At 41.0% G+C, this 23,804-nt stretch overlaps 1 protein-coding gene across 1 annotated transcript; it reads right to left on the bottom strand.

Annotated features, from left to right (window-relative positions):
* Positions 1 to 1,047: 1,047 nt before the first annotated feature.
* Positions 1,048 to 23,496, bottom strand: LOC111955098 (delta-type opioid receptor-like). The gene is made up of 5 exons (XM_023975181.2): positions 23,149 to 23,496; positions 6,823 to 7,055; positions 6,542 to 6,664; positions 5,907 to 6,201; positions 1,048 to 5,780 (listed from the first exon to the last, which is right to left on the bottom strand). Exons 1-5 carry the CDS (start codon positions 23,391 to 23,393, stop codon positions 5,540 to 5,542), a joined length of 1,137 nt encoding a protein of 378 aa, XP_023830949.1. The 5' UTR covers positions 23,394 to 23,496; the 3' UTR covers positions 1,048 to 5,539.
* Between the last annotated feature and the right edge of the window lie 308 nt (positions 23,497 to 23,804).

Below are 23,804 nucleotides of genomic sequence, written 5' to 3' on the forward strand. Positions count from 1 at the left end.
ATGTTCAGTCTGGTTGTGTGGGCATTTTGATACAAATGTAAATATATTTACATACACAACCCTGATTGGCGAATAGAATCGTCTAGACCAGGGGTGTCAAACTCATTCCATGGAGGGAAGACCTAGACCACCAGGTGAGGGGAGTTCCTTGTGAGGTTAATTCATCCATCAAATCAAGGGTAGAGTGAAAACCTACAGACACTCGGCCCTCCATGGAATGAATTTGATTACGCGGTCTAGACTCTAGAGAGCCTACCCCGCTTACCCCTTCAAAGTATGAGGATACATATGCAAATAAAATATGACTGGTCATTGGTCAGAATAATCAGATCAGATTGTGATGTCATGCTGTGGGTCACAAAATTCATCCCATCTGAACAGGCTGAAATTCCAGGTGCTTTTTCCCCAAATAAAACTGTTACACTAAAAGGGCATTATCAGAATTTTCCTAATTTCAGAGTGTTATTTTGACCTCATAGTATGGAAATATCATTTGAAAAACAGGAAATCATGTTTTTGACTACACTTCCCCTTTAAGATAATTTCATAGACTTATTGGTTCACAATTGATTCTGTAGGGAAGGTCACACTTTATTTGGATAGTCCTGATTTCCATACTACCAACAAACGATCTGTTGATAAGCAACTGCTAAGATTAGGGTTAGGGTTAGAACAAGGATTAAGGTAAAGGTTAAGACAAGGGTTAAGGTTAGTGTTAGAGCAAGAGCTAGGGTTAAGATTAGTAGATAATTGGTTGAAATGTTACTGATAGTCTGTAGGTAGCAGTGGAGGCTGCTGAAGGGAGCCACTGCTACATAATAATGGCCGAAATGGAGTGAATGAAATGGTATAAAACACATGGTTTCACCATTCCATACACTCCATTTCAGCCATTATTATGATCCGTCCTCCCCTCAGCAGCCTCCACTGGTAGATAGTCTGTAGAGCATCTACCGTTTGATTATCCAAGTAAAGTGCTACTGGTCTTTGTTTTTCTGTTGTCTGTTTTTTAATGTTTTAATGTACTGTGAAGACAATAACTAATAGTTTAGCTATCCATCCACATTTCCTCGACTAGACATAGAACACACCTAACCCCTAGCCCAGCTATCGTTAGCCACAAATGCTAACGCAACAAGACACATGATAATGTAAGACCGCTAAAACGTATGATACTATATGACCGATATTCCGCCACCAGACCATTTGTAACATATCATACAAATTGGAGGATGTAACATATCATACGAAATGGAAAACGTACATATCATACGAAATGGAGGACGTAATATATCATACGAAATGGAAGACGTAACATATCATACAAAATGGAGGACGTACATATCATACAAAATGGAAGACGTAACATATCATATAAAATGGAGGACGTACATATCATACGAAATGGAGGACGTACATATCATATGAAATGGAAGACGTAACATATCATACAAAATGGAGGACGTAACATATCATACGAAATGGAGGGACACAAAAACACCACAACATAATGCGAATGGGTGAGACAGTGTTGGTTCTACAAATCATTCCATGATTTTACAAATTGGGAAACATAATTTGCTACCGTGTTCATTTTATTGATTTGTGTTGTTGTTTTAATCAACAATCTGAGAAGCTTCTTGTAAAACATCTTGGCTTGCTGTTAATTCATCAATGCATTTTACAATAGATACTCATCTAGCGTAAGTTATAAACTATAAACTATAAGGATTACTGCATGAGCACTGCAAAGTTAATCATGATGGGTTCAAGTGTGACTAGCACAAATACCTTACAGTCTCTGGCAATACATTGAATATAAGCAAACATACAGCTTTTTGTATACATTTTACAGAAATGTTCCAGTATTCAATCGTTTTTAAAGGAGTTACACATACATGTATATTAATTCATAAAAATGACAAAAGTCCCTAACTGCAATATCCAAAGCAGGGCAGAAGAACAGTGCTAGAAAAAACAGAGGTAAAGCTTTATTTGGATTAAATAGTGAATCTGTAGGCTAAAAAAATACTGTTGATATCCTGCTGATAGTCTACAGCTAGTTTGTTGAACATCTGCACATTGACTATTTAAATAAAGTTTTACCAAAATACACTGAGTGTACAAAACATTAAGGACACCTGCACTTTCCATGACATATTGTAGACTGACCAGGTGACACCAGTTGAAAGCTATGATCCCTTATTGATATCACTTGTTAAATCCAATTCAATCAATGTAGATGAATGGAGGAGACAGGTTAAAGAATGATTTTCTAGCCTTCAGACAATTAAGACATGCATGGTGTATATGTGCCGTTCAGATGGTGAATGTGCAAGACAAAATATTTAAGTGCCTTTGAATGGGGAATGGTAGTAAGTGCCAGACACACTGGTTTGTGTCAAGAACTGCAATGCTACTGGGTTTTCCATCCTCAACAGTTTCCTGTGTGTATTAATAATGATCCACCACCCAAAGAACATTAAGCCAACTTGACACAACTGTGGGAAGCATTGGAGTCAACACGGGCCAGCACGGGCCTTGGGGTCAACAAGGGGGGGGGTGCAACTCAATATTAGGAAGGTGTCCTTAATGTTTTGTACACTCAGTTTATAAGTATAAAAACCATGAATGATAGATTGTGAAATAATGAAATTAGATTTTCAACACAAAGAGTGACTCACATGACAAGAGAAAGGAAAGTTACAATTGTATTGTAGCTATTGACAGCGGTTCTGAGAAATACTATGTGGGAGTTAGCCTTGACCAATATAAAATCCATCGTTCTATAACAGACACTCAGAGGCAAACGGTTATAGTAGGCTATTAGCAACTGTTGCTCTAATAAAATGGGTGGCTAAGTGGTCATTTTCTATTTTGTGACATTTGCACGCATTTGTCAGTTTGATGTACTGTACTGTACCTTTTACCATTATGGTCCCACTGTGTATTAAAGGGTGTTAAAACCATATTTAGATGTACAATTCATTTACAGAAGTTGTGAACATTGTTACACTGGAGTACAGTACTTAAATATCTCTACCCTGTCGATGTGAGCTTGTTTGCAAAGCTAATGCATGTAATCAATATCATATCTGTTATACATAATGATGTGTAGTCTGTTCCACATTTTAATACACTATCTCTCTTTGTAGAAGCCATGTAAATACATAGTTTTAGATCCACATTATAATATAAAGTGTGTCTGTCAGGAATACTGACAAAAGCAAAGAGAACATAAACCAGAAACGGATTCGGCTGTAAATAATTCAGCAGTCTGTGTTATTAGTCCTGAAGCATTTTCACTCACTGCCAGGACATATACTGCAAATAAGACCGGGACGAAAATAATCTCATTTTATAAATGGGACTTAATCTGTTTCTCTCTTCTTTTCTTTTTTAATGTAAGACTAGCCTCAGCAGTTAAGCAGTACAGTAGCTAATAGAGCATACAGCTATGTGATCAAATATCACTGTGAAAATAGAGAGGTAGGCATCATCAAAACAGCATACAGAATCACATACACAAATGGAAGCCAGGTAGTTTCACCTGTCACTGAAAAAGTTAGCCAACTACGTAAATAATATGTAGGAGTTCTGAGAATATCTATATCTACACATAGTGCACTACTTGGTCAAATGTAGTGCACTATATAGGGAATAGGGTGCCATGTGGGTTGCAATCTATGGAACGATTTACAGGCTTGATCTTTCATCAGTATTGATGTTTTGCAAGGTTACCGGGAGAATTTATACCCTATAATAAAGTCATAAATTATAGCCTACAGCCTATGAAATATGAAGGGCAATTTAATCTTAATCACTATAATTAGTTGATGCCCTCAAGGTAAAATTGAGCGCTGTCATCATATTTCTTAGGAATCTTATCATGACTTAATGCCATAGTTAAGTCTCTCTAATCTGCCATCGATTTAATTTGACAGATGACACAATGTTTTTCTCCAATTACACAGTAACACAGATAGTGAGTCCTTTCCAAATCTCACTTGGTTCAGCTATGTACATGCTCAGTGATTCTCAAGAGGTTTGTGGTCTTGGTCTCACAAGCCGCCATACTCTTCAGGCTTGTCAGTTTTAAAGTTGTTTTGCTGTTGTTGTTTCATTTTTACATTCATCAAAGTAGTAATGCATTCACACAGAGTGTAGATCTAGATTAGGCTGTCTGCTCCTCCACCCTCTGTGGTCTATGATTGTTTAGTTATTCCTCTCAGTGGTCCCTTCTACCTCTCTGCTCCGATCTATGAAAGTCTAGTAGGTTTGGAGCTGAGAGCCGAGGTGTCTGTGAGGAAATGCTATGGTACAGCAGTGGAGCACAGGCAGGCACAGAGCTCTGTGGTATATTTCCATTGTTTGCAGATTCATGTAGCTATCAGCCCCATTCTCCCATTTTGTTTCAGTGTCTCGTGCCCCAGTGCTTTGCACTAAAGTATGTTTTCATCCGTCATCCAACCTGTCAAAACGGATCTGTAGTTTCTTCTTCCTCTGTGGCGCATGAAATGTATTTGTTTTGCCTTTTGTAGATGGAAAGTGGAAAACGACTTTTTTCTCCATTATATCTTAGTCAAGTGTGATGGAATATGCGTCAGCAGTCTTTGAAAATTCATCATCGATGTTAGTTTACAGGTGCTTGCTTCCCAGAGAATAGAAAGAAGGTCTGATTAACAAAGGTTGGACATCCATGCTTCTGCACTTTCTCAGTTTGTCAAAGCACAAGGCTACTGTGGCCTGGAGAAGCATTGACATCACACTCACAGTGTACTGTACCCATGCTACAGTCTGTCTTTTCTATTCACACTACTTCAAGATGGATGATGCAGTCTCTGGTACATGAGATAAAAATAGACCACTGCTTAGCATTTGGAATCTTTGCCAAGTCCGTCAGCTGTAACAACTGTCATTTTCACTGAACAGTGTTGGGTGTTTTCTCCACCCCCTCCTGGGTCAAACGTCCCCATTTCAGATGTCTACATATCTACTCATTCATTGGTTTCCCTTACCCTGTTGCCTTGTTTTAAAAACAACCCCAGTCCTATATTTGTGCAGCTTGTCATCAGTCACAAACAAGGATGACTTGTTGACAAAACGATGCTGTATACTTTGGACCACTGTCCTTGACAACATCCTGTGTATTCACTCTGCAGCCAGACATCCATTTGTCATAAACCAGAAATTCACTACTCAAAAGGGCCTGGCACCTTCGCAGATTGTCTCTAGATAGAACCTTCACAGAGATGTGTGTTGAGTTTTATAGAAAAGGATTTATGATGAAGAATTTAATCTCTCTACTTCTGAGCTACAATAAAGAAAGTTCCTAAATCTCACTGGTAGGAATGTCAATGAGGTCTAAAAAAACTATGGTGTGTTTTGGAACCTCCTTTACTGACACCTCTGTGTGAGGCTGACTAAATCATTGTTTGTCCTGTCAGAACTCTGTTGTGGAGATCTGGGTGATCTCAGACTGCAGGTCTTGCTGGACCCTCCTGGATCGAGAACCACGAGGGATCTGGTCCATGCCTAGTCATACGGGCTTCTTTTCCGTCCCAGCTTCAGTCGGAGCGCAGATGGACACGGGTTCCCGGTTGGCGTTCCGACCCCTGTTGAGGGTGTTGCGTTCCACGCGGGTCCGGCAGGGCAGGCAGAAGTCCCGGAAGCACCTCTTGAAGTTCTCGTCCAGGAAAGCGTAGAGAACAGGGTTGAGACTACTGTTCATGTAGCCCAGCGCAATGCAGAGGTGCCAGCTGGCTTTCACGTAGGCGTTCCTGTTAATAATGAATCATAATAAGTTATGTATAATTTTATTTGATGCCCTTTTTCAACATACCCAAAGGAATTTGACCTAAAAAAATGTACAAGAAAATTAAAGTACACGAAACATAACGACTAACCCAGAGTCAATCTCCATCAGAGTCTTGATGATGATGAAGATGTGGATGGGCGTCCAGCAGATAATGAAGGCCGCGACAATCACGAGGACCATGCGGGTGATGCGGCGCATGTTGCGGTCCTTCTCCTTAGAGCCGGAGAGCAGGCGGACGCTGCGCAAACGCAGTATCATCAGACCATAGCAGATGGTGATGACCATGACAGGGATGATGAAGGCAAAGATGAAAACGCAGATCTTAGTGACTGTGTCCCAGTACCAGTCAGGGTCGGGGAACTTCAGTGTACACATAGTCTGACCTAGGAGTAGAGAGGGGGGAGGAGAGAAGAGACGGGTGGAGGAGAGAAGAGAGGGGGGAGGAGAGAAGAGAGGGGGGAGGAGAGAAGAGAGGGGGAGGAGAGAAGGAAAGGAGTCAGACATGTTTAAAGAGAGGGGGGGGGGGGGTGAGACAGCTCGAGAGAGGAGACTGTAGGAAGTTTATGTTATAGAGATAATTGATATTTGACCAAAGATGTAATAAACTGTACTGTAAATTTGCAGGAATAGTGACTTATTCTCTTATTTAATGGGATAATATACAAGAAAACCGTTGAAAGAAGTGTCAAAAACGTGCTAGCTAGTTTAAAGTTATTTTCTCACCACTGTCTGTTGTTTTGGTCACCGCCATGACCATGATGGGCACTCCGATGGCAGAGGACAGAACCCAGATCAGAACGTTGATGATCTTACCCTTGGCGGGCGTCCTGAACTCCAGGGCTCTCACTGGGTGACACACAGAAAATTACGTTTCAATTGCAACTTATGAGTGTTATTGGCTCTAAACACCCTTTCATTTATATTTGCGAGAGGATACGCTCTGGTTAAAACTAGTGCACTATAAAGTGAATAGGGTGCCATGTGGAATGCTTCTCTCCCTTTACCTGGGTGGCACACAGCAATGTAGCGGTCCACAGACATCATGGTCAGGGTAAAGATGCTTGTGAACATGTTGTAGTAGTCGATGGCGATGACCACCTTACAGAGGACCTCTCCGAAGGCCCAGGTCCCCATCAGGTACTTGGCGCTCTGGAAGGGCAGTGTGCTGGTGGCTAGGGCATCCGCTAGAGCCAGGTTAAAGATGTAGATGTTGGTGGATGTCTTCATCTTGGTGTATCTGTGGACAGAGACATTTGTTAAATAGATGTTGCTATCAAACCGTATGTTGTTTTCTTTGAGGATTTTGACATGAATTAGTTGAATTTCAATTCACCTACCAAATTTACTTTTGAATTTATCTCAACCTTGGTGAAAGATAATTAAGTTAAAATGATTTTGCAGTCATTAATGACAGCGGTTGGTGCGGATGGTAGAATTTTCTGTTATACACTTTGGGTTGATAGAGCTACAGTTGAAGTCGGAAGTTAACATACACTTAGGTTGGAGTCATTAAAACTCGTTTATCAACCACTCCACAAATTTCTTGAAAACAAAATATAGTTTTGGCAAGTCGGTTAGGACATCTACTTTGTGCATGACACAATACATTTTTCCAACAATTGTTTACAGACAGATTATTTCACTTATAATTCACTGTATCACAATTCCTGTGGGTCAGAAGTTTACATGCATCAAGTTGACTGTGCCTTTAAACAGCTTGGAAAATTCCAGAAAATGATGTCATGGCTTTAGAATCTTCTGAAAGGCTAATTGACATAATTTGAGTCAATTGGAGATGTACCTGTGGATGTATTTCAAGGCCTACCTTCAAACTCAGTGCCTCTGCTTGACATCATGGGAAAATCAAAAGAAATCAGCCAAGACCTCAGAAAAAAATTGTAGTCCTCCACAAGTCTGGTTCATCATTGGGAGCAATTTCCAAAAGCCTGAAGGTACCACGTTCATCTGTACAAACAATAGTACACAAGTATAAACATGGGACCACGCAGCCGCCAAACCACTCAGGAAGGAGACGCGTTCTGTCTCCTAGAGATGAACGTACTTTGGTACGAAAAGTGCAAATCAATCCCAGAACAACAGCAAAGGACCTTGTGGAGATGCTGGAGGAAACAGGTACAAAAGTATCTATATGCACAGAAAAACGAGTCCTATATCAACATAACCTGAAAGGCCGCTCAGCAAGGAAGAAGCCACTGCTCCAAAACCACCATAAAAAAGCCAGACTACGGTTTGCAACTGCACTTGGGGGCAAAGATCGTACTTTTTGGAGAAATGTCCTCTGGTCTGATGAAACAAAAATAGAACTGTTTGGCCATAATGACCATTGTTATGTTTGGAGATAAAAGGGGGAGGCTTGCAAGCAGAAGAACACCATCCCAACCGTGAAGCACTGGGGTGTCAGCATCATGTTGTGGGGTTGCTTTGCTGCAGGAGGGACTGGTGCACTTCACAAAATAGATTGCATCATGAAGGAGCGAAAATGATGTGGATATATTGAAGCAACATCTCAAGACATCAATCAGGAAGTTAAAGCTTGGTAGCAAATGGGTCTTCCAAATGGACAATGACCCCAAGCATACTTCCAAATTTGTGGCAAAATGGCTTAAGGACAACAAAGTCAAGGTATTGGAGTGGCCATCACAACGCCCTGACCTCAATCCTATAGAAAATTTGTGGGCAGAACTGAAAAAGCTTGTGCGCGCAAGGAGGCCTACACACCTGACTCAGTTATACGAGCTCTGTCAGGAGGAATGGGCCAAAATTCACCCAACTTATTATGGGAAGCTTGTAGAAGGCTACCCGAAACGTTTGACCCAAGTTAAACAATTTAAAGGCAATGCTACCAAATACTAATTAAGTGTATGTAAACTTCTGACCCACTGGGAATGTGATGAAAGAAATAAAAGCTGAAGTAAATCATTCTCTCTACTATTATTCTGACATTTCACATTCTTAAAATAAAGTGGTGATCCTAACTGACCTAAGACACAGAATTTTTACTTGGATTAAATGTCAGGAATTGTGAAAAACTGAGTTTAAATGTATTTGGCTAAGGTGTATGTAAATTTCCGACTTCAACTGTATATTCTGTAGATCAGAATTTTGTCCCTGTGTTTACATTAACTTCCCAGATGCTAGAACTAATTGCCTCTTGATGTACATGTTGAGCAGAGAAACATTTGGAACATGTCATTCCAATTCTCATTGCACATGGTTCTATTACTCTCTGAACATGTGATTAAAGATAATTATACAACGGGTGGGTCTAATCCTGAATGCTAATTGGTTAAAAGCACATTCCAAACGGTGTCTATTCCACAAGTTCCAACCAGCTAAATATATGATGTTAAAATGCCTATTTACTCTGTTCCATTTGACTGCGTAATCCACTGTCTCATCAGCCCAGGCAGGGAAGTTATAAACTTGATCTCCACTATAAAAAGTATCACGGCATTATCTCACATTTCTTTTAGACTAATATTTAGTTTTCAACAATGGAGATTTGTATAAAACTTGCTGTCTTTCCCTCCGACATTTGCAACATTGTTTCAATTTTCAAATTCGATCTCCAACTGTCCCATAGTAATGAACGTGTCGGGGTCGGGAGTTGGGACAAGAGAGAGAGAAAGAGAAAGGCAGCGTTTCATTGACATCATTTTTATGGATATATACAAAGAAATGTCAGTTGACAAAAAGTAAAGCMTAACGAAGTGCAGCTAGTTTGCAGTCTTTCCAGCTTCAGTTTGAAGTGATTGTGTTAGCTGTGTTGTTGGGGCGACAGCGTAGCCTAGTGGTTAGAGCGTTGGACTAGTAACCGAATGGTTGCAAGATTGAATCCCTGAGCAGACAAGGTAGAAATCTGTCGTTCTGCCCCTGAACAAGGCAGGTAACCCACAGTTCCCCGGTAGGCCGTCATTGAAAATAAGTATTTGTTCTCAACTGACTTGCCTAGTTAAATAAAGGTTAAAAAATGTATTGGCTTTCTACTCTGAACAACAGTGTCCTAACAACAGAGCACATTTTCTATGCCAGGTAAAGTCGTGCCTCATTAGCTCATTGTTATGGATGTATCCAAATAAATGTCACAAGAAAACAGCTTAAGCAAATGCTGCTACTGTTGTTTTTCTGTCTGCACTGTTTGACGTGACTGTAAGTTAGCAAGGGATAAGAACATTGCCAGCCAGTATGCAATTGACCATTTAGAATGAACGACTTGGTTGCGTCCATAGAAACAGAACAAAAAGACTGAATGTCCGCGTCGCGTCTCTGGCAACCAAACCAATAGAACAGCTGGCTTGGGTAGTAACCCTAGATTTGTTTCGGGACTAAATCTTGTGGAAGGTTGAAATGGTATGAGTAAAATAATCAAAATAACATTTAATGAAAATATGTCATCATTATTTGAATATGTTGGTAACCCGTTGTATAAAAGTGATAATGCCTTCAAAGCCGGTGTTTGGGGCCTAACAACACCCATACCAATATCCTCCAAACACTGCTTCTCGGGCATTATCACTTAATTGATCTCTTGAACATGCGTGGAACAGCAAAACAAGCTATTCTAATTCTCTTCATACGTGGTTCTATTTCTTTCTGATTAAAGATAATTGATATACTTCAGGCTTGTTAGTGTCTGATCAAGCACTTAGAGGAACGCTTAGGATTATTTTAATGCGTTCAGATATGTTCTATTCCTCTAAAAAACTCCTGCAAAGAACATTTTCTTTACCTTTTTGTAATTAAACCCGAGACCCACTGGGCACAGACATCAGTTCAACGTCCAGTTTTTTTAAAATTTAAATTTGGTTGAGTTGTCAAATAACATGAATTTATCATGAAAAAAAATCCATTACATTGATGTCTTTTTGCAAATCCAATTAGTTTTCCACATTTGTTTAACTAGTCAAGTCAGTTAAGAACAAATTCTTATTTACAATGACAGCCTAGGAGCAGTGGGTTCACTGCTTTGTACAGGGCAGAACAACATATGTTTACCTTGTCAGCTCAGGGATTCAATCCAGCAACCTTTTGGTTACTAGTCCAATGCTCTAACCACTAGGCTATCTTTCACCCCTAGGTGACCTGCTGCCCCAAAACATTGATTCAACGTCATCGCGTAGATTTGTGGGATTTAAATGACGTGGCAACAATGTTGATTCAACCAGTTTTTTCCCAGTGGGGACCATGTTGGCTGAGCCACTAGAGTAGTTAGAGATATTGGCCTAATGGGGTCAATATCTCTCTCAGAATCTCTCTGAAGGCACAATATAAATGTGTTCATAGAGATATATTATATCTTATCCTACTTTGCCTTCAAAACAGTATTCTATTAGTCATAGCCCATTGGTCTGTATGTAAAATGCTGTAAGAGTTACAGAATATGTTGTGTTGAAATTGGTGTGCCTAAGTGAGAACGGTACTTGTCAATAGATTTTTGCACTGTGCGGCATGGCTTTGTGGATACATTAAGTGAATATTTTGTACAGTCCATTTAGTTAATGGTCCAGATGTGTGTGTTCACCATAAAAGCTATTGATGTTCAAAAGCCAAAAGGACAACAAAATCAAACCAAACAACACTCTGAATGAAGTAAACAACATTTCCTGGAAAATGGAAATCAGCTTTGGGCGTTGGTCAGTCTTTGACAGTGACTGTAAGCTCCAAATCCTAACTCCCTGTTGGGTCGTTCCATGTCATTTCAGCAAGCCGTTACACCCAAATTCATATAATATTCAATATGTCCTGGTAGTCCATCTGGCCACGTGGCCTTGTGACTGTTGAATGTTTAAAGGTCTTGCTCATATCGGCTACGGAGAGCGTGATGATACAGTCATCCGGAACAGCTGGTGCTGTCATGCATGCTTCAGTGTTGCTTGCCTCGAAGTGAGCATAAAAGGCATGTAGCTCGTCTGGTAGACTTGTGTCACTGGGCAGCTCGCTGCGTTTCCCTTTGTTGTCCTTAATAGTTTACAAGCCCTGCCACATCAGACGAGCGTCAGAGCCGGTGTAGTAGGATTCAATCTTAGTCCTGTATTGCCGCTTTGCTTGTTCGTCTGAGGGCATAGCGGGATTTCTTATAAGTGTCCGGATTAGTGTCCCGCCACTTGGAAGCGGAAGCCCTTTCCTTTAGCTTGGTGCAGACATGGCCTGTAATCCATGGCTTCTGGTTTGGATATGTACGTACGGTCACTGTGGGGACGACGTCGTCGATGCACTTTTTGATGAAGCTGGTGACTGAGTAAGAAATTAGGAATGTTGCAGGAATGCTTATCTTGTCTGTTTCTAACAACAGAAATGATTTCAGAACAATCTGACATGGTGGGTGTCAAAATCCTCCTTCTTGTACTTTTTGAGGTGGAATGACCCTGATCCCTGTTGCTCAGTGATAAATACATTGTAGCCTATTGATTTCCCATTCCTTTTCTCCCTCTTTAAGATATGGTCGATAACATTTATTAACTTACAGCTCTTAGTGCATAAACACTACAAGCCAAATCATTCTGGAGACTGGGGCTATAATCTAGGTCTGTGGAGTGTATGTGTATGTATGTCTGTGTCTGTGTTTGTGTGCGTGCATGTGTGTGCTATAATGTAATATAATATATATATATGCCATTTAGCAGACACTTTTATCTGAAGCGACTTAATGTCACGCCCTGACCGTAGATTGCTTTGTATGTTTCTATTTTTAGTTTGATCAGGGTGTGATGTGGGTGGGTATTCTATGTTGTAGGTCTAGGTTTTCTATTTCTATGTGTTTGGCCTGTTATGGTTCTCAATCAGAGGCCGCTGTCTATCGTTGTCTCTGATTGAGAGCCATACTTAGGTAGCCTGTTTTCCCACTTTTGTTTGAGGGTGGTTATTTTCTGTTTAGTGTTTTCCGTCACCTTACAGGACTGTTCGTTTGTCGTCTTTGTTGTTTTGTTCAGTGTTCAGTTGTTTATTAAAATAATGAACACTTACCACGCTGCACCTTGGTCCTCCTCTCCTTCTCCAGATGACAATTGTTACAGAACCACCCACCAACAAAGGACCAAGCAGCGTGGGAAAATGGACTCCTGGACAATCGTTATACTCCCATTTGCTTATGAGACTGATGGTGGGTTAGGGGTGAGAGGGGACAGAACTGTCGAGTATGTGGACTGAGAGCTGCTGGTGATTTGCTGATTTCTCTTCTGCTTCAACGGCTCCCACAGGAGGGTTAGACTGTTCCGACTGAAATAGTCCATGAAAGCGACCTTCATAATTGTTCATCTGACAGATGTGTTGTGATCCCTGTCAGGTCAAGTCAACTGGCCGACATTGAACAGACTTTGAACAAAACTGCGTGTGTGTGCGTGTACGTGCGTGTGTGTGTCAAATCAAATCAAATTTTATTGTGTGTGTGTGTGTGTGTGTGTGAAGAGTGTGTGTGTGTGTGTGTGTGTGAAGAGCAGTGACAGGCATTGTAATATTGGCCTACTCAGGGACAAACGCTTTAAATTAAAACAAGGTCAGGTCAGTGGATCTAAATCTTGTCTATTCAATGTATTTCTGTTTTAATTGCACCTGTCTCTATTCAAACAAAAGGTTAACTAGATTCATTGTTGGTTATCTCCCTCTCTCGCCATCTCTGTCTGTATTGGGTCTTGGTGTCAGTCAGTAAGATGGTCATTGATCTACTGGCTCTGCCTCTCCAGGGTATCAGTCACTCTCTACACCATAAACGCAGCCCTGGCAATTACACAATCCCACTGTTAAAAGTAGAGACAGGCTAGGTGGAGGGATTGATGAACGCAAAAAAATCTGTCCAGAATCACTCCAACGAACAGCATCCTGTACCTGACTTATACAATATGCTTTTCCAGCTTTGTAGCTCCATTCCTATGCTGTAAAGTTATACATTCAATTGTATTGTCAAATGTAATAATATCAGTACTGTATACAGATGTAGGATCTTAATTTGATCACCCTGTTACAGGATAACTTTCCTACAATGCAGGACATTTAAAACGTGTTGTTTATTTGAGGTGTAAAAAGGCTTCTGAAGTTTGTCATTTCCACTTAGAAATTTCAGACTTGATTTTCCCTTGCGGAAAAACGTATAAACCCCTACATAAATGTCCATTAATTATAATTCACACAACCATTCACATTTCCTGTTGCTGCAGGATTATTTTCCTGGCTCAAACTGGCTGAAATGAAGATCCTACATCTATAATGCATCCCATCTGTGGTCAGTAGCACTGTAGTTTCTAAATGGGTCTCTGTTGTACAAACACATCACTATTCCATTGCTGTGAACCTGCTCATAGTGTATCACAACTATATCTCACTGGGGCAAGGAAGATATGTTTTAGGAAATATTGCTCTGAGTCATGTACTGGGGTGCCAGAGACAGAGTAAATATATTGTCTGAAGTTTCTGGTGCTCAGAACTGTTCTGAGTCAGACTACAGCAGGTTACAGACTCTTTTACCGCTAGGGAAGAAGATTGTTCTTGATGGGAGATTTCTTTCTCTGTCTGTTAGAACCCTTTGATTCAGCATAACTTCATCTATGAATCTGTCTGTGCTCCCTAGCGCCACTGTCAGCAGGAGAGAATTAGATATTACATGTTCATTCTTATATTTTTCGTATTTATAAAATGACGGTGAATCACAGGCAGTCGTTATACCCCTTGGATGGGTTTGCTCTCTGCGTATGTAGAATCATTATCGCTAGCCCTGATCTGAGCTGGCGTGGTCGGGGCACAACATACAGGAGCTGAGAACACACAAGTGGCCAGATACTGGCAAGTTGATGAAAGGATACGGTGTTTTGTACAGCACTGTACGGTACAGTCGTTTCAAGGAACTGGCTAAGATAGGCGGTCCCTCCCTGCTATCTTTAAAGGGGGTGTAGCTGACAACCTGAAGCATCTTCTCATCAGGTTACAGCACCAAGGCAGGTTTCACCACATGCTATGTTCCATTTCCCTTTGAGGATGACAGCTGTGCATGCATAAATCATAGAAAAGGATGGAGAAGATGAGTTTTTGATATTTTTCCACGGTGCCCACTCTGTTCATGCCATCCGTTTAACTGGTTCTGGACCTGTAGTAGTTAGCTAATGCCACAAATTCATAGGGGTGGTCCATTCTCCTTGTTGGAAGCCTGAAAATCTTGAAAACAATGGGATATTTTCTTCCAATGTCATGTTAAATCATGCTGTTCAAAATGAGAAACATGAAGTGTAACTGTGATAGTATCACAGATGTCAGTCTTGTTGGGGATGGTAGCTGTGGAGCTGTCATTGATGTCCTGCCCTGTCATCTCGTGTGCCTAGAGCAGTGGTTCACAACCATTTCCATTCGGTGGACCACCAAATCACCGTCAAAACCTCTTGAGGACCATTATTTGTGGAGTCACTAAATGTTTTAACATTAAATATCTTGCCGGACAAATTTGGAGTCCGTTTTATCTGTGAATGAATCAGTTAAAAGGCCTATTATTATTATTATGAACAATTAGAAATTAACATTTCTTATAATATAATTAATACCCCCAACTGTTTTTATTTTTGAAGGAAAATAAATTGCACAAAAAAAAGTACCACGGACCACGGGGTGAAAACTACTGCCCTAGAGGTTAATCAACATATGGAGGAGGCAGATCCTTGTTAGAATCACTGCTGCAAGCTACAGAGGGTCGTGTCTGTATGTGTATTTGTGTGTGTGCATGCACATTCGTGCATGTGTGTGCGTTTGTTAAATTCACAGCAGCAGGGAACAGAGGGTCATTTTAAAAACGTCAGTCAGTGGCCTTGGTTCCAGGACAAACAGGATGGACATTGAATACTTCCTTCTCCTGACGCTGGTGAATATTGATTATTGTCTTATTGATCACAGCTTCATCAGACCACAGGCAACATTTGTATATTGGGTACGTACACCCAGAGCCATTGATCAATGTCTGTCACCACAAGTTAATCACTCGGTCCAGTATTAACCATGTTCACTGGGCTCCAGTCCGATGTGTGTCCATTTCAGCCAAAGGCAGGACACCATGAAAAGATCAACTATATATACAAAAGTATGTCGACACGCTTTCTAATTAGTGGATTCGGCTATTTCAGCCACACCCGTTGCTGACAGGTGTATAAAAATCGAGCACACAGCCATGCAATCACCATAGACGAACATTGGCAGTAGAATGGCCTTAATGAAGAACTCAGTGACATTCAACAAGTCAGTTCATCAAATTTCTGCCCTGCTAGAGCTTCCCTGGTCAACTGTTAGTGCTGTTATTGTGAACTAGATACGTCTAGGAGCAACAACGGCTCAGCCGCAAAGTGGTAGGATATACCAGTCCTCAGAACGGGACCACCGGGTGCTGAAGCGCGTAGTGTGTAAAAATGGTCTGTTCTCGGTTCCAACACTCACTACTGAGTTCCAAACTGCCTCTGGAACCAACATCAGCACAAAAACTGTTCATCGGGAACCTAAGATCACCATGTGCAATGCCAAGCGTCGGCTGGAGTGGTGTAAAGCTTGCCACCATTGGACTCTGGAGCAGTGGAAACGCGTTTTCCGGATTGATGAATCATGCTTGGAGGAGGAATAATGGTCTGGGGCTGTTTTTCATGGTTCGGGCCAAGCCTCTTAGTTACAGTAAACGAAAATCTTAACGCTTAAACATTAACATAAACTTTAACATTATAGATGATTATGTGCTTCAAACCTTGTGGCAACAGTTTAGGGAAGGCCCTTTCCTGTTTCAGCATGACAATGCCACCGTGTATAAAGTGAAGTCCATACAGATATGGTTTGTAGAGATCAGTGTGGAAGAACTAGACTGGCCTGCACAGAGCCCTGATCTCAACCCCATTGAACACATTTGGGATTAATTAGAACGCCGACTGCGAGCCAGGCCTAATCACCCAACATCAGTGCCTGACCTCACTAATGCTCTTGTTGCTGAATGGAAGCAAGTCCTCGCAGCAATGTTCCAACTTCTAGTGGGATACCTTCACAGAAGAGTGGAGGCTGTTATAGCAGCAAAAGGGGGACCAACTCCATATTAATGCCCATGATTTTGGAATGAGTTGTTCGACGAGCAGGTGTCCACATACTTTGTGTCTTGCTGCTGTAACGGAGGTGGTTTGGTAAACCATGCTTGCTTGATAGCTAACTTTGCCTCAGACCTGAAAAGTTGTGTTTGCTCTATGAGTTATTACCTAGGCTTTAGCTCAGAGGGCTGACACAGTCATGTGGCGCATGGGAGACGCAGACTCAAACCTTCGGTTGTCACAATCCTTGGAGATAGTCAAAAGAGTACTCACTCTTTTATGAGGGTCCTTCATTCAATAAGTTGACTGTTTAGACCATTTGTTTAGACCATTTAGACCAGCAGTGCTCAGACTTTCGGGCTTGGTGGGCCAAAATATAATCTGAGTGGTGCCCAACTAGACATGATGTATTTAGAAATAGGAAAGGTAAACAATAGCTTTTTAGGGTCTTTAAACAACAGCATTTTAGTAAGCAATCATAAAATCACACTTCACACCAAACTCACACTTAAGAACACATTCTGATTACCAGTAATGATGTATACATTTTTTAACAGTTGTGGCACAGAAACAGCAACCAAGTTTCTATGTTCATAAGGCTAATAACTTTGATTATGTTTAAAATGACTTGAATATGGGAAAGATGTAAAAATGTATATTTGCAGCTCTGATCTGTCATAATTTCTGCCCCACTGTTTCCTCCATACTCCGCGGAAGTGCCCTCTACCCCTCTTCGCTTCCCACCACTTCCCTGTCCAAACACACACACTACTCCTTCCAGAGCTCTCTCTCACACACACACACACACGCACGCACACGCACACACACACACTTCACACACACACTGCTGAGTAAGAGAGTAGACATGCAGCGAGACACGGGAGCCGGTGTTGACTCACACCCATCCTAAAAAACACCCAACTAAAGCTTCCACTCCACTGGGTACAATATTTCAGGCAGGAATTGCTGCTCTTTGTTTGTTTGGGTAAACCCTGATGTATTTCCCCAAAGAAAGGATTTCGACCTAATCAGAGTTATACGATGTCAGCTTATGGTGTATACCAGAGTTCATCTTATTCAAGCTCATTGGATGATTCTCCCCTGTTTGGGAGTTTTCCTCCTAAGACAGCTCTGCTTATGCCCTATGTATGTATACACCAAGTACACCACCTAGTACATCAGCTACACCACTCAAAGAAGTCCTTTTATCAACTGCACACTCTAATTCATAACATTAGCCATTTAAATGTAGGTCATAGCACAGTACATTGGGTACAATCATCTCCACACTATTACTGATTCTCTGTGTGTGTGTGTGTGTGTGTGTGTGCGTGCGTGCGTGCGTGTGTGTGTGTGTGGCTGTCTAGCAGAGCGAATGCTTCTGACCTGGGCTGTGTTACAGAAGGATGAACCACAATATTGGTGGTGTCAGCCCCAGCTCTCCCCTCAGTCCCCTCAGTCAGTAATCACAGAAGAGTCTTCTTCGGCTCTGTTCCAATATCCACACTAGCATACCACTCAGAATGAAGCAATGTATTGGGCACGTATTATAAGTGATGCTAGTGTGGATACTGAAACATAGCCTTCATATCTACCCAGGCAGCTCTCCCTCTGGAGCAGCCTACACCTGGGTTCAAATAGTATCCATTTTCTTTCAAATACATTGAGTGTTTGATTTAGCCTGCCTGGAATGGCAGATGGATACAGTCAACAGCTCTCTAGAACAGAGGGAGGGGAGATACTGTAGATGGCTCCTAAATAGCTTAATTACTCACTGTGCTGTGTTTTCAAAATGAATATCCAATGCCCATCACTATTCACAGTGAATGAACAATAGTGACTGACTGTGGATGCTAAAACACTCATTTTACTCCACTAGTCAATGTTTTCTTTCCTGCTTCTTTCCTGTGTAAGGCTGATCACTCTATGCCTAGCACATAGTTTCAGAGAATCAGAAAGCATCGAACCCAACTCAACGCCACCACTTTCTCCACACTTCATATCTCCCTGTCTCTTCCAATAAATGTGTGTAATTCAGTCCTTGAGCTGTTCTTGTCTTTTGATGTTCTGTATTATGTCATGTTTCATGTTTTGTGTGGACCCCAGGAAGAGGATCTGCTGCTTCAGCAACAGCTAATGGGAATCCTAATAAAATACTAAAATACTAAATCTGTCTGTTTCTCTCCCTGTCTCTCTGTTTCTCTCCCTCTCACACACCCACTCTATCTCTGTCTGTCTCTGTTTCTGTCACTGCCTCACTCTCTCTCCTCTCTCTCTCTCTCTCTCTCTCTCTCTCTCACACTGTCTTTTTTTTTCACTCTCTCTCCTTAAATTTTGGGGTAGTAGTCATGGTAATGGCAGGTCATGTGCAAAGAAAACCCCACTTCAGAGCAAAAAACTCTGATCTGTGCGTACAGACAGAGGTCGCATATGGAGGATTCAGTTTGTATCAGAATTCAGATCCACATATGGAGGTGGAATAAATCTGAAGTCAAAAGATCAGATTCCATGTTTCTTTTTGCTGTTTACACTTAAGAGAACACATATCATACTGTATCAGCAGGTTAGGAGAGCATTTTAGCTAACCTAACCTTAACCCTTTTCGTAACCATAATCTAACTCTCCTAACCTATTACGTTAATTCTCCTAACCTGCTGCGTAAATTCTCCTAACCTGCTACGAAAAGTAACTTCCGTCCGTAGCTGTATAGGCCTACCATCTAGTAAACCCCCTTTAAAGCACCTCCACAGGGAGAAACCAGAGTCCTACATTTGAGAGTTTGTCCAAAACGGTTTCTGTCTGAATGTTCTGAGAGAACCACTTTCTCCTCCACAGCTGTTGCTAAGTGATAATTGACACTTCCGCATTGTGCTGTTTATTTCTGATAGTTTTCAAAACCTATGAAGATGTCAAGTGAAAGCAGATATGTAATTTGTTGAGACCATAACACAGTACCGACTTGGATACACATTATCCCCAATGCTAATCAATAAAGATGTCTGTCAAATTCACTGCTCTGTTTTGCTTGTTTACAGCGAGTCATTTGATAGGGAATTGTCGGAGGCGCTCTCGTATTGTACATCACCAACATTTTGAGAATAAAGGAGCTAACATGGCATCCGTTCTAATACCTGGACGAACTCTCTTAAATATATGGCTCTCGGAAAACCAACTAATGTCCATTGTCATGACAACCCCTTTCATTATCTGACAGGAGACAGCAGAAGAGGCCACTATATGTATCTTTTCCCTGAAAACCAGAGAGGAGAGTTCATACTCTTCATACTCTGAGTTCATACTCATGCTCTTACTGTCAAGAGTCACAGCCTTATTCTAAATTTGATTAAGTAAATACAATTCCTTGGCAATCTACACACAATACCCCATAATGACAAAACAAAAAATATATATTTTTAAAATTCATTTTTACTATTTTATATAAATATTCAGACCCTTTGCTATGAGATTCGAAATTGAGCTCAGGTGCATCCTGTTTCCATTGATCATCCTTGAGATGTTTCTACAACTTGATTGGAGTCCACCTGTGGTAAATTCAATTGATTGGACATGATTTGGAAAGGCACACACCTGTCTATATATGTCAGAGCAAAAACCAAGCCATGAGGTTGAAGGAATTGTACGTAGAGCTCCGAGACAGGATTGTGTCGAGGCACAGATCTGGGGAAGGGTACCATATTTTTTTCAGCATTGAATGTCTCCAAGAACACAGTGGTCTCCATCATTGTTAAATGGAAGAAGTTTGGAAACACCAAAGCTGGCCGCTTGGCTAAACTGAGCAATCGGCGGATAAAGGCCTTGCTCAGGTAGGTGACCAAGAACCCGATGGTCACTCTGACAGCACTCCAGAGTTCCTCTGTGGAGATGGGAGAACCTTCCAGAAGGACAACCATCTCTGCAGCACTTCAACAAGCAGGCCTTTATGGTAGAGTGGCCATACGGAAGCCACTCCTCAGTAAAAGGCACATGACAGCCCACTTGGACTTTGTCAAAAGGCACCTAAAGATTCTCAGACCATGAAAAACAAGATTTTCTGGTCATATGAAACCAAGATTGAACTCTTTGGCCTGAATGCCAAGCGTTACGTCTGGAGGAAACCTGGCACCATCCCTACAATGAAGCATGGTGGTGGCAGCATCATTCTGTGGGAAGGTTTTTCAGCGGAAGGGACTGGGAGACTAGTCAGAATCGAGGCAAAGATGAACGGAATGACCTTGAGTGGCTCAGCCAGAACCCGGACTTGAACACGATCCAACATCTCTGAAGTAGCAGAAAATAGCTGTTCAGCAACTTTTTCAAGAAAGTATGTTTCAAGAAATTACTGAGTAAATCGTCTGAATACTTATGTTTCAGTATATTTTTTATAAATCAGCAAAAATGTCTAAACCTGTTTTTGCTTTGTTATTATGGGGTATTGTGTGTAGATTGATGACAGGGAAAAAACAACTTAATACATTTTAGAATAAGGCTGTAATGTAACAAAATGTGGAAAAAGTCAAGGGGTCTGAATTATTTCCGAAGGCACTGTATATAACAGGATTGGGGTCAATTATTGAGACGCAAATTGCTCTTTAATTCTGTTCAATTCATGAATTTGAATTGTATTTCAATTGGACATACCCCACAGGAAGCAAAATTTGAATGAAAGGAAGTGGAATCGAATTAAAATAAATGTTATTATTTATTCTACACATCCCCATAATTTTGGTTACAATAGCAGAATGTTTTAATTTAATTCTCTTGAAACCATTAAAAATAATTATAGTGGTCTGGAAATATTCTAAGACCATGTTGTGGGTTGTCTATAATAATAATCCATAATTCCCTTAATGTTCTAAATATCAGAAATATAAAAATCCCAGAATGCATTAGATCAAACACTTCCTTATGGAGACATGCCAAAGCGAAATACTGCTTCACATCTGAGTTATAATCAAATTAATATTTGAAATGGTGTGTATATTCTTTGCATTAATAAGTGGCATTGATAAAATATTTGTGAAATGAATGAGACTTTCATGTTTCACTTCTAAATTTAATTGATTTCAATTGGTTTTCATTCAATTCTTCTTCCTTAAATGAAATTCAAATTCTGCTTCCTGTGGGGTGAGGCCAATTCAAATTAAATTATAATTCATTGTGTGAATTGAATTATAATTCAGACCCTAAAGCTATTATTGGATTCAGAGCTACTAGACTGGATACGGTTTTATAATGTCTGACTGCAGTGGGCAATAAAGCTATTAGTGGATTCAGAGCTACTAGACTGGATACGGTTTCATGTCGTCTGACAGCAGTGGGCAATAACAGAAGTAAGTGCACTAGACTGGACATCCAGTTTACTAGACTGGATGCTTACTGTCTTATAATGCCCGACAGTTTAGTACTGTCAAGGGCTCAGTTTAGTACACTGCTAGGGTTCAGTTTAGTACACACTGTGTGGGTTCAGTCCTCCAAGTTTGGCCATGGCCTGCCATGTCTTTGAACATGTCAGAGGGAGGTTGTTAGAGCATTTTTGTGATGTGGGCAAAATTATTATCCTTAACAATACACTCAGCATGGTAATGTCATCATAAACAATAAACCCATCACTGACATCAGTACTATTCCAATTAGGGGAGGGTGCAGATTGGGAATAGCTAATAATTTAATCCTGTTGATTTTAATTCATGTCTGTAAAATGGGAGCATTTGATAATATATATATATTTTTAAAGATAGCCCAATTTGAGTACTCTTTTGAGTGCTGTCTAGTAGGCACACACGCGCGCGACGCACACACACACACACACACACTCTCTCCACCAGACTCTCTCTTTTCTTTGGTCCTCACGCGCGAGTAAACATTGATTTACTGTTTCGCCAGCAAAAATGTATCCTTGTTGAACAAAAGCAACAAAAAAATATATGTATTATAGAGTGTATCAACTTCAAATCACAGGAAATCATTCATTTTATAATTGATTTGCGTCCTGTGCTTGCTTTTGACAAATATACGGTTTGCTTAGCTAACACGAAGAGAGGCACACATGAGATATTGGTCTATAAAAKAAATTATGATTTCTATACGAAATACACGATTCCCCTATAGCCTAAAACCTTCTTGAGAAAAGTACATTTTCAGTCACGCATATCCCCACAAATATATGTATTCACATGCTTTCTTACAGACAATAATAGGCATATAATCTCAAAAGCAAGTTTCCACCAATGATAGTAAACTAAATAGAATATGCCACCGGTGGTTCCAGTAGAAAAGCCTTACCTCACCACCCCGTACATCACAAGGACATTCCCGAGCAATCCCACCACGCAGATAACCGAGTAGAGCGCGGTGATGGAGATGGCTACTATAATATTGGAGGCGCTCTGAACCGGGAGCTGCTGGGTGTAGTTTTCCCCGTTGGGCACGAACCCCATCTCGTCGTCCGGGTAGGTGACATTGAACGGAATCACCGAGTACATGTCGAAATCAGCCGGTTCAGCACCAGGGGCAGTGGACGGCTCCATGGCTCTAGGACTGTCGCGCGCCTGTGACTGTTACTGTTCTCTGGTCTGTGGTGCTGAAAACTTATCCAAGCACTACTGGTCGGATATTCGGACACGGCTCGCGCTTTTGTTTCGCCTACTCGGCGTTTTATTGGCTGGAAGGTGTGTACTGATCCTCACGCGCCAAAGGGCGAGGTGGACAGTTTACAGTTGGTCTGTCTCACCAAGGGGTCGAACATGAAAAACAGAACGATGACAGACTTCCCAACCCCAAAAATAAGAATGGAAAAGCAAAAATGATTTCACTTCTGTTTAGAGTTCACAGAACATTAGGATGATTCAAGAACTGTTCGGTCTTGTGTCTGGTTGAAAGAGAGGAGTCCTGTTCTCAGGAGGATCGGCCTGTGTAATGTTGACGGTAGCCTTTAGTGG

The sequence above is a fragment of the Salvelinus sp. IW2-2015 genome, linkage group LG30 (genome assembly GCF_002910315.2).
Source record: "Salvelinus sp. IW2-2015 linkage group LG30, ASM291031v2, whole genome shotgun sequence".
Taxonomy (NCBI): Eukaryota; Metazoa; Chordata; class Actinopteri; order Salmoniformes; family Salmonidae; genus Salvelinus; species Salvelinus sp. IW2-2015.

What these genes read in the sequence shown, in the direction of transcription:
- LOC111955098 (XM_023975181.2), bottom strand. Translation starts at nt 23,393, where the DNA reads ATGGAGCCGTCCACTGCCCCTGGTGCTGAACCGGCTGATTTCGACATG. An exon ending in CATTGCTGTGTGCCACCCAG is followed by an intron (nt 6,665 to 6,822) that starts GTAAAGGGAGAG and finishes TGTGTCACCCAG; the next exon opens with TGAGAGCCCTGGAGTTCAGG. An exon ending in CTGATGGAGATTGACTCTGG is followed by an intron (nt 5,781 to 5,906) that starts GTTAGTCGTTAT and finishes CATTATTAACAG; the next exon opens with GAACGCCTACGTGAAAGCCA.